Below are 17598 nucleotides of genomic sequence, written 5' to 3' on the forward strand. Positions count from 1 at the left end.
AATGGATTTTGAAGCCTATGTAGAGCTAAGGAAAGAGAATTAAATGGTCTTGTGGAGATATATGTTCTAATAATGGTATTCCTAATAACCACATCTTGGAAGTGGTCACATGAATAGCATCCATATTAGGAATATGACTAGGTGCAAGAATATTGAGGTGGTCTTCTTCTACCTCAACACATTTTATAAATTTTATATGCATTTGTTGACTATTGCGTACAATCAAGTTCATGATTTTAGATTGTTGCATAATTCTAATCTGACTTCCTAAAAGAATCAAATTTTTTATACTCTAAGTCCATTAAGACTACCACACAACATTCTAATTTAACAAGCACATTGTATCACAGTTGGTTTTCTTTTATTACAAATTTATAAGGCATCAAACTTCTCTTTCTCTCATTGGTTGAGCTTTCAAAGGAAAAATGGGAAGAGGAGGTACATACAGTTGGAGCTGATTGGCATGGGTGCATCAAAGAGGAGAAAGCTATGCCACGAACTTATATATTTAATGCAAACTAGCTTAACTTTGTCTTACTCTCTCTACCACAAATTAAGCTAGAAATGAGAGGGAAAAAACAAAGGCCAAAATTAAGGATTAATGTAAGAGATATTTAATGAAGATGAGAGTTTTTTCTTTGACATTTTTTCTTGATTTTACAAGATTGTGTCTATCATTTCTCTCCACTAGCATAAAATGTCCCTTCACTCTCTACTGTCGGTTCATCTACTTCCTTAAAAAAAATCCATCGCCTTGTGTGTAATCCATCCCAAACCTTGGGATCTATAGGGTCAATGATTGTTCCAGGCACCTAGAGAAGCCAAATTGCATGGTAAAACAATATGAATTTGACATAAATCAAAATTGAAATCCCATCTAAGTAATCTATACAAGAAAATATGGTACTTGCATAGTCAGGGAGGATTTGCAAGAACCAGAGAATTTGATGGGCTTCACATGATACCTCTTTCCATGGGCACAAGGAAAACTACAGTAGCCAATGAATAAGCCTTTCTCCATGCATTCTTATATTCTTAAAACACACCACTCATCATAATTCATTAGTATTCAAGAAAAAATTGCTCCAGAATAAATCCAACCATGATGCCCAAAGGAAACTATTTTACTAAAGATCAAATTTATGAGGCCGTCATCAACTATTTATGGTAAAAAATTTATGGGCACCCAATCATTCATTTCAAAATTAGAAGTGTCTTCATTATTGAACTCACGTGCCAAATCAATGGTTTGAGCTAATCGGGTACAAGTTTATGTTTCAGTTGATAATGGCCAAAATTGTCCTTGATTATTTCTGTGCACACATATTGAAAATCGGCAATGGCCAAAGTCATCGTTAATTATTTTTGTGCACAGATATTGAAAATGGATTGCCCCCATTGTGGGTTTTCTTACATTGAGAACATAAAATCACCACAACAACAACAATGCACTTAACAGACTACACTTTTCCATTCCCATGACAGGTGAATCAAGAATAGGAGAAAATGTGAAGCGCCAAGTTCTGTATGCCTTTAATGACGTCAAATACTTTTCAAAAACAAGAAATTGTGGAGCCATAAGGCTTGTATACCCTATATAGAATTACATAACAATCCCGGCATGTTAAGATGAAATAACTCCAGGACAAGAAAAGGATGGGATGTAAGGAACTAGATCCCACAAGAAAAGTCCCTATAGGCATAAATTCAAGATCAATGATAGGCATAAAGTTATGATTGGTAACAATGAGTGGGAGTCTAGGATCAAATTCTCAACTGGCATAAAGTTATGAAATCTAATGATAAAGGGAATGAAATATTTAAAATGATAGATGAAAAAAAAGTCACTAATTTGTGCAAAGAAGTGGTTATCTTCTTAAAAAGTTGGAATAAGATGTAAATAAATGTATCTATAAAGAGTTACTTTCTACCATTATTTATATAAGAGTAAAATTGTAAATGTGCATTTCCCTATTAATTATTGTTAGAAAATTATAATGTTTTAGAAAATTATAATGTTTTATATAATTATTTATAAAGCATAATTTCTAACCTGAATACGAAGCACTAAGCTACCCTCCAACAGTTGTTTTAAATGAATTGTTTCAAAATTAACTCCTCCTTGGTGGGATCTGCTAGATTAACTATAAATAAATATATCAATCTATACAGTGAAAATAATTTAATGTCGAAGTACACAAGTACCTTATCAGGGAGCGAAATCAAAAAAATCCAATGTCTTATAGATTCACCCTCGTGAGTACATTATAATAGGATTAGTGTCTTTTTGTTACATTTTCGATCAATTATTGTTTTTGAACTTCGTCAAATGTAGCTCATAAATGAATGAGGAGTCCACAAGAACACGTCAGTTGCGCGAATAAGCCGCGGCCGCCCCACCATCAAGCCAGAGTGGATCAGCTACCTCCACATTTTCAATGACGGTGACGCACCAGTCATTCAACTGAACGGAAAACGCGTTAGGATTTGATTCCGTTGTTTATCATGAGAACCTCCGCCTTTCGGGGAAGATAAGCTTTTATAATTTTTTATTTCGTAGATCGTTCCAAGAAGACAACCCTAACTTATCATCGCGAACATGATCGTCTTTAGATAAGTTCATATCAAATTCGATATGCTTCGTTGAAGGTTTCAATCCAGAAGATTTTAATCTGTTTTTCGATAAGATCAGTTGAAGCATAGACGTGAACGGGACGGCGGGAGTTTGTTCCCCCGTACTCATAAGATTGCTTTGCTTAGGACTTCGGATTGCTTTCCATAGGATTGGTCCATTACGCAATATAGGAAAAATTATATTTGTTTCTCATTTTTTATTACATTGCCCTATTGTTTTAGGTTTTATGTTACAAACTAATACATATTTATTTTAAGTATGAGTCTAATATTAATATTAAGTTATAAAATAAGTTTGTCCACTCAATAAACTTAAATTGTTTATAAATCTCTTTAAAAATATACATTAAAATAAAAAATAAAAATTTAATTATAATTATTTTAATCATAAAAGTGATGCCACCTTCTGTGATCCAAATTTTAGACTATCCTCTCTTGGTCAGAGTTATATTGATTAAGAATTCAACAAGTTTTACTGCCATTCATTAAACATTATCCATTTAAATAAATTATTATAAACATGTCTGGTTTAAAACATTTGTAGGTTTAAAACTAATGTTGATAGTAGATTAAAAAACACTTAATATGAGGAAGACAAATACCTGTATCACTAAAATGATAAAGCCAAACAACCGGCCATACATTAAATATAGTTTTATGGTTTAGAATCTTCAATAAACAATATACCAATATGGTATAAGAATACTCAATATAATAGAGAATGCAAATGCATTAAAAAAATATTTGACAAAAACTATTTTAAACAAAATATATAAGAGGTAAGCTGCTGTTAAAATGGTTCCTGGACAGTTACCCACTTACTTCCAATGCTGGACTAATCAACGCTCAATGTAAAAGTAATGGGCTCCATTCACTTCGTTAGAGGGAAGGGGAGATGATTACATTAATAAGTACGGGTATTTAGCATTTTTAGGTGGTGGTGGTGGTGGAATTTTAAATGTATTTTGGATTTTAAGAAATTTAATTAAATTATTAATAATTATTTAATGTGGTGGTTGTGGTGGAATATAATTTCAAATTTATTTTAGATTTTAAGAAATTTAATTAAATTATTAATAATTATTTAATATATTTTAAAGATTTAAATTATGTATGATAGGATTTCATATTCAATTAATATTTGTAATAATAGTGTGAGATTTATTTTAAAAATAGTTATGTTTTTTTTACTTTTTAATTTCTCAATATTTATTTATGTCAAATTTAATTTTGTTTTTGTTTATGGTATTGAACTTTTATAATTTATTGTTTGTTTACTATGTTTTTATTACTTTTTAATGTATTTATGTTAAGAAATATATTGATTATATTTATTGTAAAAACCCATTCCAACCAACATGTCAATCTCGGTGGAATTGAACCCTGGACAGGAAGGATAATAGTCATTGCTTCTTTCGGATATTAATTCTAATAATTCTATTTATTGTTAATAATAAAAATAATAATTTATAATTTTTTAATTTCTCAATATCCACATATGTGAAATTTCATTTGGTTTTTGTTTATGGTATTCTTATAGTTTATTGTTTGTTTAATACGATTTTATTACTTTTTAATGTATTTATGTTAAGAAATATATTGATTCTATTTATTGTAAAAACCCATTCCAACATGTCAATTTCAGTGAGAGGGTGGGAGGATAATTGTCATTTATTTTTTGAGATATTAATTCTATTTATTGTTAATAATAAAAATAATAATTTAAAATAAAATTATAGTTTAGTTATTTTTTATGTTTTTTTAATTAATTTTTGTAATGTGAAATTTATATTAAAGTAGCTACTTTGATGCATATTGTGGATTGATATCTATTTGTGTTTATCATTTATTTAATTTAAATTGAAAACCAAAAAATGTTTAACTACCTTTCATATCTATGGTATTGATAACCCATGATATTGTAGCAAAACTTATTTACAAATCAAGAATCCCGTGATAAAGTGAGGATGAATCTCCATGATTAAGAGATTTAGTTTCCTGATAATGAGTGAAACCTCCAATAAAAAAATCTAACATTTCTCAAATTGGCCACAGCTAAAGAAATAATAAGTAATATCTTGTTAGATATTTTTTTAAATATATAGACATTCAGTTTGTATATTAATTGAATACTAAATACCATAATTTTACATAGAGAAAAATAAAATAATTTAAATTAAAAATTTCTTTAAATTTTTTCCTTTCTACTTCATTGTGAGAGAAATGTGTAATATATTACATTTTTAATAGAAAATTAATATATAATATTTAAAAGATTAAAAATATTTATCGTAAAGAAATAAAAAATAAATATATATTATAAATCAAATATTTCCATATTTATATCATCAAGTAAAAAAAACAATATATCTCCCTAAATGAAAATCTTATTTAGAAATCATGCATAGATTTGTTATTTCTACCACCACGCTAAACTAACACTAACACTACTACAACGACAATATATTTTGGAGAACCATATAAGATAGTAAGTTAGATTTGTTATTTCTACCACCACGCTAAACTAACACTAACACTACTACAACGACAATATATTTTGGAGAACCATATAAGATAGTAAGTTAATCTTAATACCAGTATGCTTTTAAATTAACCACAATTTTAATAATTTTGATATTCGTAGAATTATGTGAAAAAAACATTTTAAATATGACATTAATATTTATTTAACAAATTTTAAATAAAGTGAAGTGTAAAATTTAAATATTTTATATTTCACCTTTAAATAAAATGAAGTGTAAAATTAAAATATTTTATATTTCACCTTTTCCTTACTTGGTTTCGAACATTTTGATAGAAACCATAAAGCACATCGTTCGTATAAGCGGACTTAATTTCAGTAATTGCAATTTAAATATTTCGAGGCGTGCATGGTGAAGAATATGCATTAAATTAATAGTATTAAGCATAAAATAATTTAAAAAGTGAATATTTTGTTGGTCAAATATGAGATTAGGAAGATGTTGATTTACTTATAACAGCTATCATTGTGAGCAACATACAAGACAACCTACACCTTTCGGGGAAGCTAAGCTTTTATAATCTGTTTCTGGATAAGAACAGTTCAAGCATAAGCGTGAACGGCACGGCGGGAACTTGTCCCCCTTCTACTCATAGGATTTCCTTACATAGGACTTGTTCATTACGCAATACAGGGGAAAATATATTTATTCTCATCTTTGACAGAATGGCCGTACTGCTTTTGGTTTTCTGTGTTACTAATAACCATAGATTGTTTACAGTCCCTCCTCCCAAAGAATATACATTGAGGCAATATAAATGGTTTAATTATAATTACGTTAATTATAAAGGTGACACCAACTTGTGTAATCCAAAATTTGAACTATCCTCGCTTGCTCAGACTTCTGATGATTAAGAATTCAACAAATTTTACTGTCATTCAAGATACATTATCGGTTTAAATAAATTATTATAAACATGTTTGGTTTAAAATAAATGTAGGTTTAAAAATAATGTTGATGGTAAATTAAAAAAAAAAGATTACACAAAGGCAACAAGATATATTACTAAAATGATGCAATTAAACAATAGGAAATATTTAAATATGTTTTTATGGTTTTAGAATTATTAATAAACAACATATCACTAGCACAATCATATTAAAAAATGTGGTTTATATACTTTTATAGACATATATCAATGATTCACTAACAAGCATTGACTAAATTGCATACAAACATCTAAAGGAATACCCTAATCCTTTTTTAATGAAGTTTTTATGAAGAAATATACTAATTCAAATTTTCAGTATTAAAAGCTTAGTGCAGTTTTCTTTACTACACGAAAATAAATTTAATATGATGTAATGGATATTGCACAAAAATAAACATCATGTGATATAGTACATATTACATGAAGATTATCATCATTTGATATAGCATTGACTCTAGAGGATGAAGTTTCAAATACATGGATTTCTAGAGAAAGATGGCATGTGATTTATTAATTGCATCAATTATTAATCTATCACAAGATATTAAGATAAATTTGATTCTATAACATGAAAATTTAATTGTTTTTAGAGTCCAAAATTGTTATTATTGATTTTGTTGTTTATGCATGCAATAGGTAAAACACTAAAAATAGACAATAACGAAATAAAAACACACACTAATCAAAATAAACCCCATGATATGTTATGAGAAACCCTTACCTAGCTACAAAGTGAGGTTTACTCTCTTTTGTTTGAAATGGAAATAATGCAAGTACAAAGAAGAAGGGAATCTCTATGGAGTTACTCGAAACACATGGTCCATGGGCTACTAACTCCCTCTATCATCCTCTCTCACTACCACTCCCAACTTACTATGCTCTACCATTGAACAAAATACAATAAAAACCAATCCAATCCATTTTCCTCCTAACGAATTATTCTAACGCAACCCCATAGTGAACTAGATGTTAAGTCTACTTATTCAACTCTCAACCATAGTTACATCTTTGTCCCACTTAGAGTCTTCTTCATATTATTCACATGGATAGCCCATTTTCCATGACTAAGTGGGCCTAATGTGAAATCCTCTTGAATTGCAGTGGTCAAGCACAAAAAGGTTATATTTTAGGAGGCATAAATTTTGATTCAAACTCTTATTGATGTATTTCTTATAGTTTTGGGAATATCTCTGACTCGACAATAACATCATGCTCGAAGAAAATTCGCACCCACAAAAAAAAAACATCATATAACACCTAAAACTAGCCCTCAAATATTTCAAATCCCAGTTTCCTAAATTGGGTCCCACTGATAAAATTACTTTTGTCAATTGATTTCTTCAATTTTCTTTAGTATAAATGCATTGAGACGGATGAAAAATTATATAGTGATCCAATCTAGACAACCCTGTGAAAAATAAAGCTCTCTCATGATGTGATGTATTGCACAATTTTTTTTATAAGGTGATACACCACATGCCAAAAAACTTAGAAGTTGTGATGTGTGTGTGTGTGAGAGAGAGAGAGAGAGAGAGCTTTTGTATCATCCAAGAGAAAAAAAATTACGGTGCAGTATATCATGCAACAAAAATCACCATGATACATTGCAAAATGAAACACTTTCAAGGTGTGATAAGCAAGGAAGGAAGTGAAAGATGAAAATGAGTGAAAGAAATAATGATAAAAAGGAAATAAAGATATATAACAAAAAAATACAATTAAAAAAAAAAAGTGAAAGAAGGAATCAATGATTAAGGACAAAGTTTTCCAATGCATAACACACCACAACAAAGAACAATTTCATTCATTACATCATGAGCAAAGAAATTTTCTTGCAACATGATACAAATGGGGAATGTCTATCACAAGGAATAATATTTTCAAAGGAATGACATGTTACAGCATAAAAAATTATGGTGTGACACATGACATGGAGGAAAATATTGTTGGATGTATTTCATCACGAAACACATATTTTCAAGGGATTTTTAAGCCAACAGGTCAAGTTACCTTGAAATGTGTGTAAGATTGCATTTTTACATACCATGTTAATTAACATATGTGATGCCTCATATGAAGGATGACTCAAGAGAGATAAAATACCCAAGAAATTTTTTGAAGGGAAATAAATTCTTTCTTAGAGCTAGAAATGAATCATAATTACAATTGATGGAAAGCTATAGATAATGAAAATGCAGTAGTGAGTTCATAACTGACCTTAAAATTATGTTTAAGAGGAAAATTCAAATACCTCACTTCCATAATTCAACTTAGGGTTAAGTGTACATTCTAACCTTGTAGATTTGTTTGCTACAAATAGATTCATATTGAAAATATACAATGACAACACAAATTAAAAAAATGATTTCACCTTGTGGAAGCCCAAATTAAAATTAGACAAATATATATATATATATATACACACCGTCAATACTATTCCCAAGACTTATAACATGTGAACTAAGGTGCTCAAGTTATGACGGCCATATTAGTAATGGAGTTCGAATATGCCAAAACAATGTACTCCAAAAGACAAATTGTCCTAAATTTGGGGACTTTGGTAGGTAATTAGTCCCACATATTAAGTCAGTTTGTTCCCTACTAATTATATATGTTCCCTACTAATTATATAAATGGAGGATTTTGAACCTCAAGAGAGATAGATTGAGTTAGTTAATTTTATTTTTCTTGTATAAGCTAATTTTAGCCCCATCAGAATTTACAAGAATGTATTCAGAATTTCTAATGGAAGGTTCGTTCTTCTTTTATTTTTGTTGTTTTTTTTGTTCTTAAGTTCCTTGGGGAGGGATCGCGCAAAGGTATTAAGAATCCACATGTAGTTTACTTCCCTAGTCTTCTTTTATGATTTTTTTCCCCAATTGTTCATAGATTGTTAATATAGATATTTAAAGGTTTATTTTCCATTATAAAATGTAGATCTCATAGATAGTCACTTTCTAGAGCACATTATTTGAGTAGTTCATTTGTTTTAAAGTTATTTGAATATTTTTTGTTAGAACTTGTAACCTTTATGCTCATTTACAACTTTCTTTGATTAGCTAGGTAGTTTCCTTTAGTAGCATAGAGTTTCATGTAGCTCCGTGAATTTTCTTATAGAATATTACAAAACCTCCCATTTTAAGCGTCCTTCTCCATAAAAATGGAAATTTTATCTATAACATCATAAATAGCACAAAAAAATGGGGTTCAATAAAAGGGAAATTAGGAAATAGATACTTGTCTTTGAATTTGGTTATCAATGTTTATGATTTCCTATACTTCGAATTCTACATCTTGGAATGATATTTCTTCTTTCTATAATCTATTTATAACACATTCCTTTTTACAAGTTCAATGAATTACAATTGATTAAATAGGTGTTTCATTGAATGATTCCATTGCAATTATGTTTTTAGTAGTAGCCATGAATTGATTTCACTTCATCTAAGCCATTAGATTAAGATCTAAGGTGATATTTAGCATGCTTTAACTAGGATCATTATCATGGGTAGATGCACCATAAGGATAAGAAACTATGGCTTGCAAATATAGTGCACAACAAAAAGTTTGTAAGAACCTAGGGTTTATGATTAAATTTAACAACAACAAAAGGAAATCATTCTTGATATAGTTATCGGAGCCCATTGAAATATATATTATAAAGGTTAACTTCTTTTAGATTCCATATTTGTTAATTTTTTATGCATGAAATAAATAAAAAATCGAAAATAGAGAAAAACATATATGATCACATGTACACCATCATAATGAAAATAAAGATATTATCTCTAAAACATTTATAAGGATAATAAACTATGGATTGCAAATATAGTGCAGAACGCCAAGTTTGTATGAACCTAGGGTTTATGATTAAACATAATAGCAAAAAAAGGAAAACGTTCTTGATATAGTTATGGGAGCAACACCAAGTTTGTAAGAACCTAGGGTTTATGATTAAATTTAACAGCAACAAAAGGAAATCATTCTTGATATAGTTATGGGAGCCCATTGAAATATATATTGTAAAGGTTAACTTCCTTTAGATTCCATATTTGTTAATATGTTATGCATGAAATAAATAAAAAATCGAAAATAGAGAAAAACATATATGATCACATGTACACCATCATAATGAAAATAAAGATATTATCTCTAAAACATTTATAAGGATAATAAACTATGGCTTGAAAATATAGTGCACAACACAAGTTTGTATGAATCTAGGGTTTATGATTAAATATAATATCAAAAAAAGGAAAACATTCTTGATATAGTTATGGGAGCCCATTGAAATCTATATTATGAAGCTTAAATTCCTTTAAATTACATATTTGTTAATTAGTTATTTATTAAATTAAAAAATGGAAAATAGAGAAAAGACATTTTTGATTGCATGTACACCATCAATAATGAAAATAAAGATTTTATCTTTAAAACACTTATAGGAGAAAAACTAATTGGCAGGTGAGATTGCTCTACATTGTTTTCTCTAGTATGAGAGTAATGCAAGTATAAGGAGAACACACTCTCTATGGAGTTACTTGAAACTTGTGGCTAGTTAGGCTATTACAAAATATTGATCTCCTCTATTATTCTCTCTAACTCCTACTCCTACATCCTATTCTCAGCAAGATACAATTGTATAGAATCTAATCCCTACTCCTCATAGTGACCTCATTTAACATAACTTAATAGCCAACTAGGGATGCTAGACTCCTTCAACTCTCAACTAGATTTATGCCTTTGATCTTCTAGAGATGTGTTCATTCTTTCCATGTGGCTAGCTCCTTTTGCACGATGAATGAAAATTGGCATGCCATCGTCACAAGCACGTGGAAGGCAAACATCCAAAAGGGATGAAACAAAATCTCATTGATGCATTAATGCACTCCTCAAAGCAATGGACTAGATAATTAAACTATGAAATTTGTGTATTAAATGTTAATGCACTCCTCAAAGCAATGGACTAGATAATTAAACTATAAAATTTGTATATTAAATCTTTATAAGGTTGACTTAAAAATAGTAATTTGAAGAGGTTTGTTATCATTATTAACCCTTGTTATAAGGGGAGAGATCAATTTAATTAAATACATAATAAAACCAATATTAATGGGATAAGAGTTTGTCATTATTATTAATTTGATTATAAAAAGAAAGATAAATTTTATTTTTAATAAAAATATAAATACTAAATTAAAATGAAAATATATAAATCAAAATCAAAATAATATAAATGATATTTTTAATAAAAATATAATTTACTAAATTTACAATTTTATGTAAATTCAATATACATCATTTATACTAATATTATAATAAGTTTAAAAAAATACATTTTTGGCCTTGGATTCTAATTTAAAAAGATAAATTAGGTAAAAAAATTATTTATATATATATATGTATATGTGTCTGTGCGTTGCATTTTGTTTTGTAATTTAAACATTTCAGGAGCAGTGTAAAGTTGTGGACCCTCTGCACGTTTGTGGCTGTTCTTAACCTGCAATTGTTGCAGCCAGGTTGTGCGTTTAATTGTTTCAAAATTTTATTGCGTTGTTGAAATTTGGTGGATTATCCATTCACATACTTCTTTGTGTTTCATTAATCCTCACTGTACATTGTTGAATGTGGCAAAAGAAAACAACGAAATGGAGAGCTTAAAAGGCAGAGGCGCTTCTTGGTGGATACTGAAATCGTTTCATCTTCAGTCAGTTTTTTTTGTTAATTATAATTTTAATTTTTTAACGTTTTGGAGAATTTGAAAATCTAAATAATTTTTAAATTAATCAAAATCTCTGGACAAAGTGCCCGTCACCTTCAACGCAAATCTAATAGATTTAAAATCAACTTTGACCCAGACAATAGAATGATTTAAATGCTCTTTTGCCGAGGGAAATCTTAGAATATTTGAAGCCGAAGATATCAACGAGAAGTAAGGTGAGCCTACGAAATCTGAAGGTCAGGTGTTTCACCGTATTCGCAAGTTGCTTTCAATGTGACAGCTATTACTACTTTGGGAAAATAAGGTCAAAGAGGGTGGGCAGCGATGGTGCTGGCGCTCCACTGAAGTCAGATGACTTAGTGTATATAATGTATTAATTTATATTTATACGGGTTTCATATTTTGGTAGTGTGATTTAAAAAGTATTTAATATAATGTTAAATATGTATATACCAAGTTTAGATATGTGACGTTTCCTTTATATCAGGTTAATCATAACAAACTTCAAAAAATGTTTCTCAATGTAGTAAAATATAATTTCATTTAATTTGTTAGGTTGGTTTTATCCACATCTCTTTTATAATATGTAAACATGTGTTTTGTCAGTATTATTTATGTTACACCATCTTAACAGTAATGGCATTTCAGAATCCATGTGCGCAACGCGCGAGACCAGGATTTAAGCTACCATGACATCACCATAATGTGGTCTATGTAAATGCTTTTAGTCGTTTAGGTGACTGGAAATATCGCTATAAAAGGAAGGTTGGCAGCGTACGAACTCAAGCAAAAGTTGTGGCTAATGCAGTGTTGACAAGGAAACGCTCGTCAGAAAAATGAAGTTTATTAGCTTAGCGGCCATGGTGATCGCTCTAGTCACCATGGCGATGATGAATTTGTTTATTGTGTCTGCAGAGCAGTGCGGACGGCAAGCAGGCGGAGCGCTCTGTCCCGGTGGCTTATGCTGCAGCCAATGGGGATGGTGCGGCAACACACCGGCCCATTGCGGGCAGCAATGTCAAAGCCAATGCGGAGGATCGAGTCCCACGACTCCCTCGCCCACTTCCGGTGGCCAGGGAGTCTCATCTATCATAACTCAAAACGTCTTCAATCAGTTATTGAAGCATAAAGACGATGCCGGTTGCAAGGCGAAGGGATTCTACTCCTACAATGCCTTCATTGCTGCTGCCAATGCTTTTCCCGCCTTCGGCACCACCGGCGATCTCTCCACTCGCAAAAGAGAGCTCGCTGCTTTCTTTGGCCAAACCTCCCACGAAACCACAGGTCATATTTACGCCTCAATTCCTCAGTTATTTTTTGTCTGATATTACTTGCTTTACGGCTCATTTTGGAAGAATATTGATAAACAGGCGGATGGCCGACGGCCCCAGACGGCCCGTACGCGTGGGGTTATTGTTTCAAAGAGGAACAAGGCAATCCTCCCGCCCAGTACTGCCAGCCAACATCCCAATGGCCCTGTGCATCCGGAAAGAGATACTACGGACGAGGGCCCGTTCAATTATCATGGTCGGTCATTTCTATATCTTCTCAATTTTATGGTCGGTCATTTCTATATCTTCTCAATTTTAATTTCTTTAATTGCATTCTGCACAGATCCACCCAAAAAATTATCTCAATGAAATTTAAGTCTAATGCGCCGTTTGCTCAATTTGATTTATACTATTCAGGAACTACAACTATGGACCGGCCGGCAAAGCAATCGGATTCGACGGCATAAACAACCCGGACATTGTTGCTAGCGATGCCACGGTCTCTTTTAAGACGGCGGTGTGGTTCTGGATGACTGCACAGTCTCCTAAGCCTTCCTGCCACGACGTAATGACCCGGAGATGGAGTCCCTCCGGTAGCGACAGCGCCGCCGGGAGAGCGCCGGGATATGGAGCGGTTACTAACATCATCAACGGTGGGCTGGAGTGCGGTATAGGCAGCGACCCGAGGCAGCAGGACCGTATCGGCTTCTACAAAAGATACTGCGACATTCTAGGCGTGAGCTACGGATCAAACCTGAACTGCAACAACCAGAGGCCTTTCGGCTCCGCTGTTTAATCTGAACCTTCTGTGGTGTCCTTTGTGTTGTTATTGTTGAACCCGTTTGATCACGGCCATTTGTTTGCCGCGCATGGGAAATAATAAAATATAATAAAATCTATGATAATTCGATGAGGATGGCGTGATTTGTTAACTGCTGAAATTAATGTAAGTTGAGTGTTAATCATGATTAAGGATTCATAATTATTATAATCAATATTTATTAAGGTTTCCAGTATGGCGATTTCAGTACGCACTGTTCCGAATTTTAGTTTATTAATTTTACCAATGAAATACTAAAAAGGTTTAGAATATGTGGAAATTCCAAATTCTGTACGCACAATTTCGAATTTTAATTAATTAATTTTATAAATGAAACCATAAGAACAATGCCATCCCAGAATCGGTGTGCTGAGAGAAAAGACAACACGCTCCAAATTAAAAGTCCAAGATAAGTTTTGTGATTCGTTGGTCAAATGTAGTCCAAAATTTTATATGACTGTCAACCTTCCTTTCTCAGGTTTCTTCTAAATGGTTAAAACGATTTATGGAATCGTCAAAACCTTTAAATTTGACGACTTATTTCATTTTAACATGCCTACCTAGATGGTGACTTACTCGTTATAGTTCGACTTCTTACTTTTGGTGACTTACTCCTACTTCGAACCGTTACTTAGAATTTTAAAATAGAACTTAAATACACATTATTTTATACATATGAATATCAAAAATCAGAAATATTTGGTTGATTTATATTTTATTACCTTAATTTTGCCATTATTATTTATATAATTGATTATTATGGAATGAAAACACGAAGATGAATATGATTTTTATAAATGTCATGATTATTAAAAATTTTAAAAATCATGAAGTTTCATATGATTAAAAAATATAACATATTAGTAAGTATAAATTAGGTTAAACAAAATAATGCATATTTTTAATTTTAAGTTAATTTTATTGTTTTTCTCATCCAAGGGGCGACTTCTATGATATTTGGAGAATTGCATGCTTTTTTGTTACTTCATGGATTATGGCCAGAAACCCACACAAGTTAAATGCTATTCAATATTATAAGTGGTACAATGGTATAAAGAGGTATAAGAGTATTCCAAAAATTTGGCAATATTGATTGCAAGTTGACCATTGTACGAGGAGATCATCCAATATCTCTTCAAGGGCAGTGATTAATGAGTTCTTCCCAATAATTGTCATAGCTCATGGCTTTTTGTTTTTATGTAGATGTATATCAAGGTATGCCACAACTAATACATTTTTATAAAACTCTATTTACAAAATGTTTTAGTTAAACTAAATGTGAGTAACATCAAGACTTTCCATTGCTCTTAAACTAAATGTGAGTAACATCAAGACTTTCCATTGCTCTTACTACTATGGTAAACACTTTTTTTTTTCTTTTTTCTTCTATGTAATCTTATTTGACATAATTTAAAACATTTAACTTTCCAAAAAAAATCTTTCTAAATGTTTAGATTCTATATATATATATATTAATAAAAATATAAAATTATAATTTAGTAAATATAATTTATTTCAAATATTTAGAAAAATATTACTATCTTAAAATTGTGATGATGATGATGATGATGATGATGATGATGATGATGATGATGATGATGATGATGATGATGATGATGATGATGATGATGATGATGATGATGATGATGATGATGAGACCAAACTTTGGTCTATCGGACCTAAAGAAAGGATTTATTTAGTTTGATTTAAGATTTTATTCCTATGCTCAAAAGGCTTGGAGAGAAGCCTCCCGAGCTCACTATAATTTTGATATCGTAAAAGGCTAGGAAGGTTAGTATTGCAACAAAGATTATGAAACTGAGATCTAATGTGGTTGTACGCGGGGCACTCTAAGAGGAAGTGATTTTCATCCTCAATGTTCATATTCGCACAGAGAGGGCACGTCCTTTCCATCCATGGTGTTTTAGGAACTGCCCAACGACCCGTTTCACTATGGAGATCATGAGAGTTCATTCTAATCTTGGCTATATTAATTTTCTTCTTTGAGCTAATTAAAACAGAGAGATAGTTTTGATCTTCTAGGGTGGGGTTGATGACCTCCTTATAATATCTTAATTTTCTTTTAGCTGCTAAATCTTTCTCACACCACATTTTTTCTTTGAACTTAGAAGTAACAATATTTTTAACGTTATTAATGTTTTGCAATGCAACATTCTCGTCGACCTCCCAATGGTTTAACCAGGCGTTGGTTTCTTTATACCAACCTGATTGGAGCCTTAGGTGGTTTTGGCTAGAATTTAAAGCTAGCTTAGGAAGTCTATGGTCTCCTATGTTATTGAGTTTGTGTTTGTACAACAGAAGCCTAGTCATAGCTAGGCTCTCAATAGGGGAAAAACCCACTTCTATAAGCAGAATAGGATATGGTGTATTGCTTTTAATTTTGAGTTTATACATTATAAAACGCTTCTGGATTTGCTCAATCCTTCTCCACGATTCTCTAGAGATGCTGCAACCCCAAGCCTGACATCCATATAAGATAACAGGAGCGACTAAAGTTTCAAAGAGGAACTTCTTTCTATCCCACATTACGAGGTTTTCCATTTTACAATTATTTTCAAGATAAAAATGAGCTCTCCACCCCCCATTAATCCTTTTCTCAATGCTATATTTCCAGTTGAGCTTGTGATGAATATCAATTCCTAGGAACTTGTAAGAAGACACTTCCTCCAAGTTACTATTGTCATACATAAAATTAGCGTAAGTTTCCTTCTTGGATTTGATAATAATAACTTTTGTTTTGTCAGTCTTAACAGTCATACCCATGGTAAAGCAGAAATCCTTAATAAGTCTAAGTTTCTTATCAAGATCAGATGGGAACCTTGCTAGAATAACAATATCGTCAGCATAGAGAAGAAGGATGATGACTATCCCAACTAAGATCGTGCCAGCACAACCTACTACCTCTAAGCAACCTTCTAGATTGTCAATGTAAATGCCAAATTGAGTAGGGGAGAGAGGGAAACCTTATTTAACTCGAATATTACACTTATTATCTTTCGACCAGCCCTCATTTCTCTTTAACTTAGCAATTACATTCTTGTATAACCTTATAATCACAACTCTCAACTCGAAAAAAATATTAATGCAATATTTAACATCAAGAATTCACTTTTCAAATACCTTTTCACCTACCCTCACAACTATCACTTTTTAGCATTTTATGCTCCAAAGTGCGTAGCCAATATAATCGTTTTGTATATATGGCTTCACTTCTTATGGTGACACTAAGATTCCTAGTCAATGATCTTATTGTCATGCACACTTATTGTTTTGTTCAACCTTATATTACATTTGTAGTAATATCATCATCATATATGATTTACTTTTGTGTATTTAGTTTTTGTCATGAACATATTACTGGGAGAGGTTTTAACGGGTAGTGAAAAAAATGTTATAAATAATATAAATCTTTAAGATATGTGAAATTTATAAATATTGTATATTTTATAAAAAAAAATATGTGTATTTTTATTATTATGGAGTGTTATTGTATTAATGATATAAATACATTATTCAGGGTTAATTTAAAATTCTCAATTGAGTTTAATTTGGGTGGTTTTATAGAATTGTTGCTATTTTTTTAATTTAAGTTAAAATATTATAAATTGACATATTAAGTTCTTTTCCCATTTTGTAATAAAATCTTATTTAAAAAT

General features: G+C 31.0%; 1 protein-coding gene across 1 annotated transcript; it reads left to right on the forward strand.

Annotated features, from left to right (window-relative positions):
• The first annotated feature begins 12635 nt into the window (after positions 1 to 12635).
• On the forward strand, positions 12636 to 14032 carry LOC149189134 (putative inactive chitinase-like protein LaCIC). Its single transcript, XM_089413162.1, has 3 exons — positions 12636 to 13114; positions 13201 to 13357; positions 13519 to 14032. Exons 1-3 carry the CDS (start codon positions 12667 to 12669, stop codon positions 13895 to 13897), a joined length of 984 nt encoding a protein of 327 aa, XP_089269288.1. The 5' UTR covers positions 12636 to 12666; the 3' UTR covers positions 13898 to 14032.
• Positions 14033 to 17598: the final 3566 nt, after the last annotated feature.

This window comes from Pinus tabuliformis, chromosome 3_1 (genome assembly GCF_031772625.1).
Source record: "Pinus tabuliformis cultivar Carrire ecotype Pingquan chromosome 3_1, CPIR1, whole genome shotgun sequence".
Taxonomy (NCBI): Eukaryota; Viridiplantae; Streptophyta; class Pinopsida; order Pinales; family Pinaceae; genus Pinus; species Pinus tabuliformis.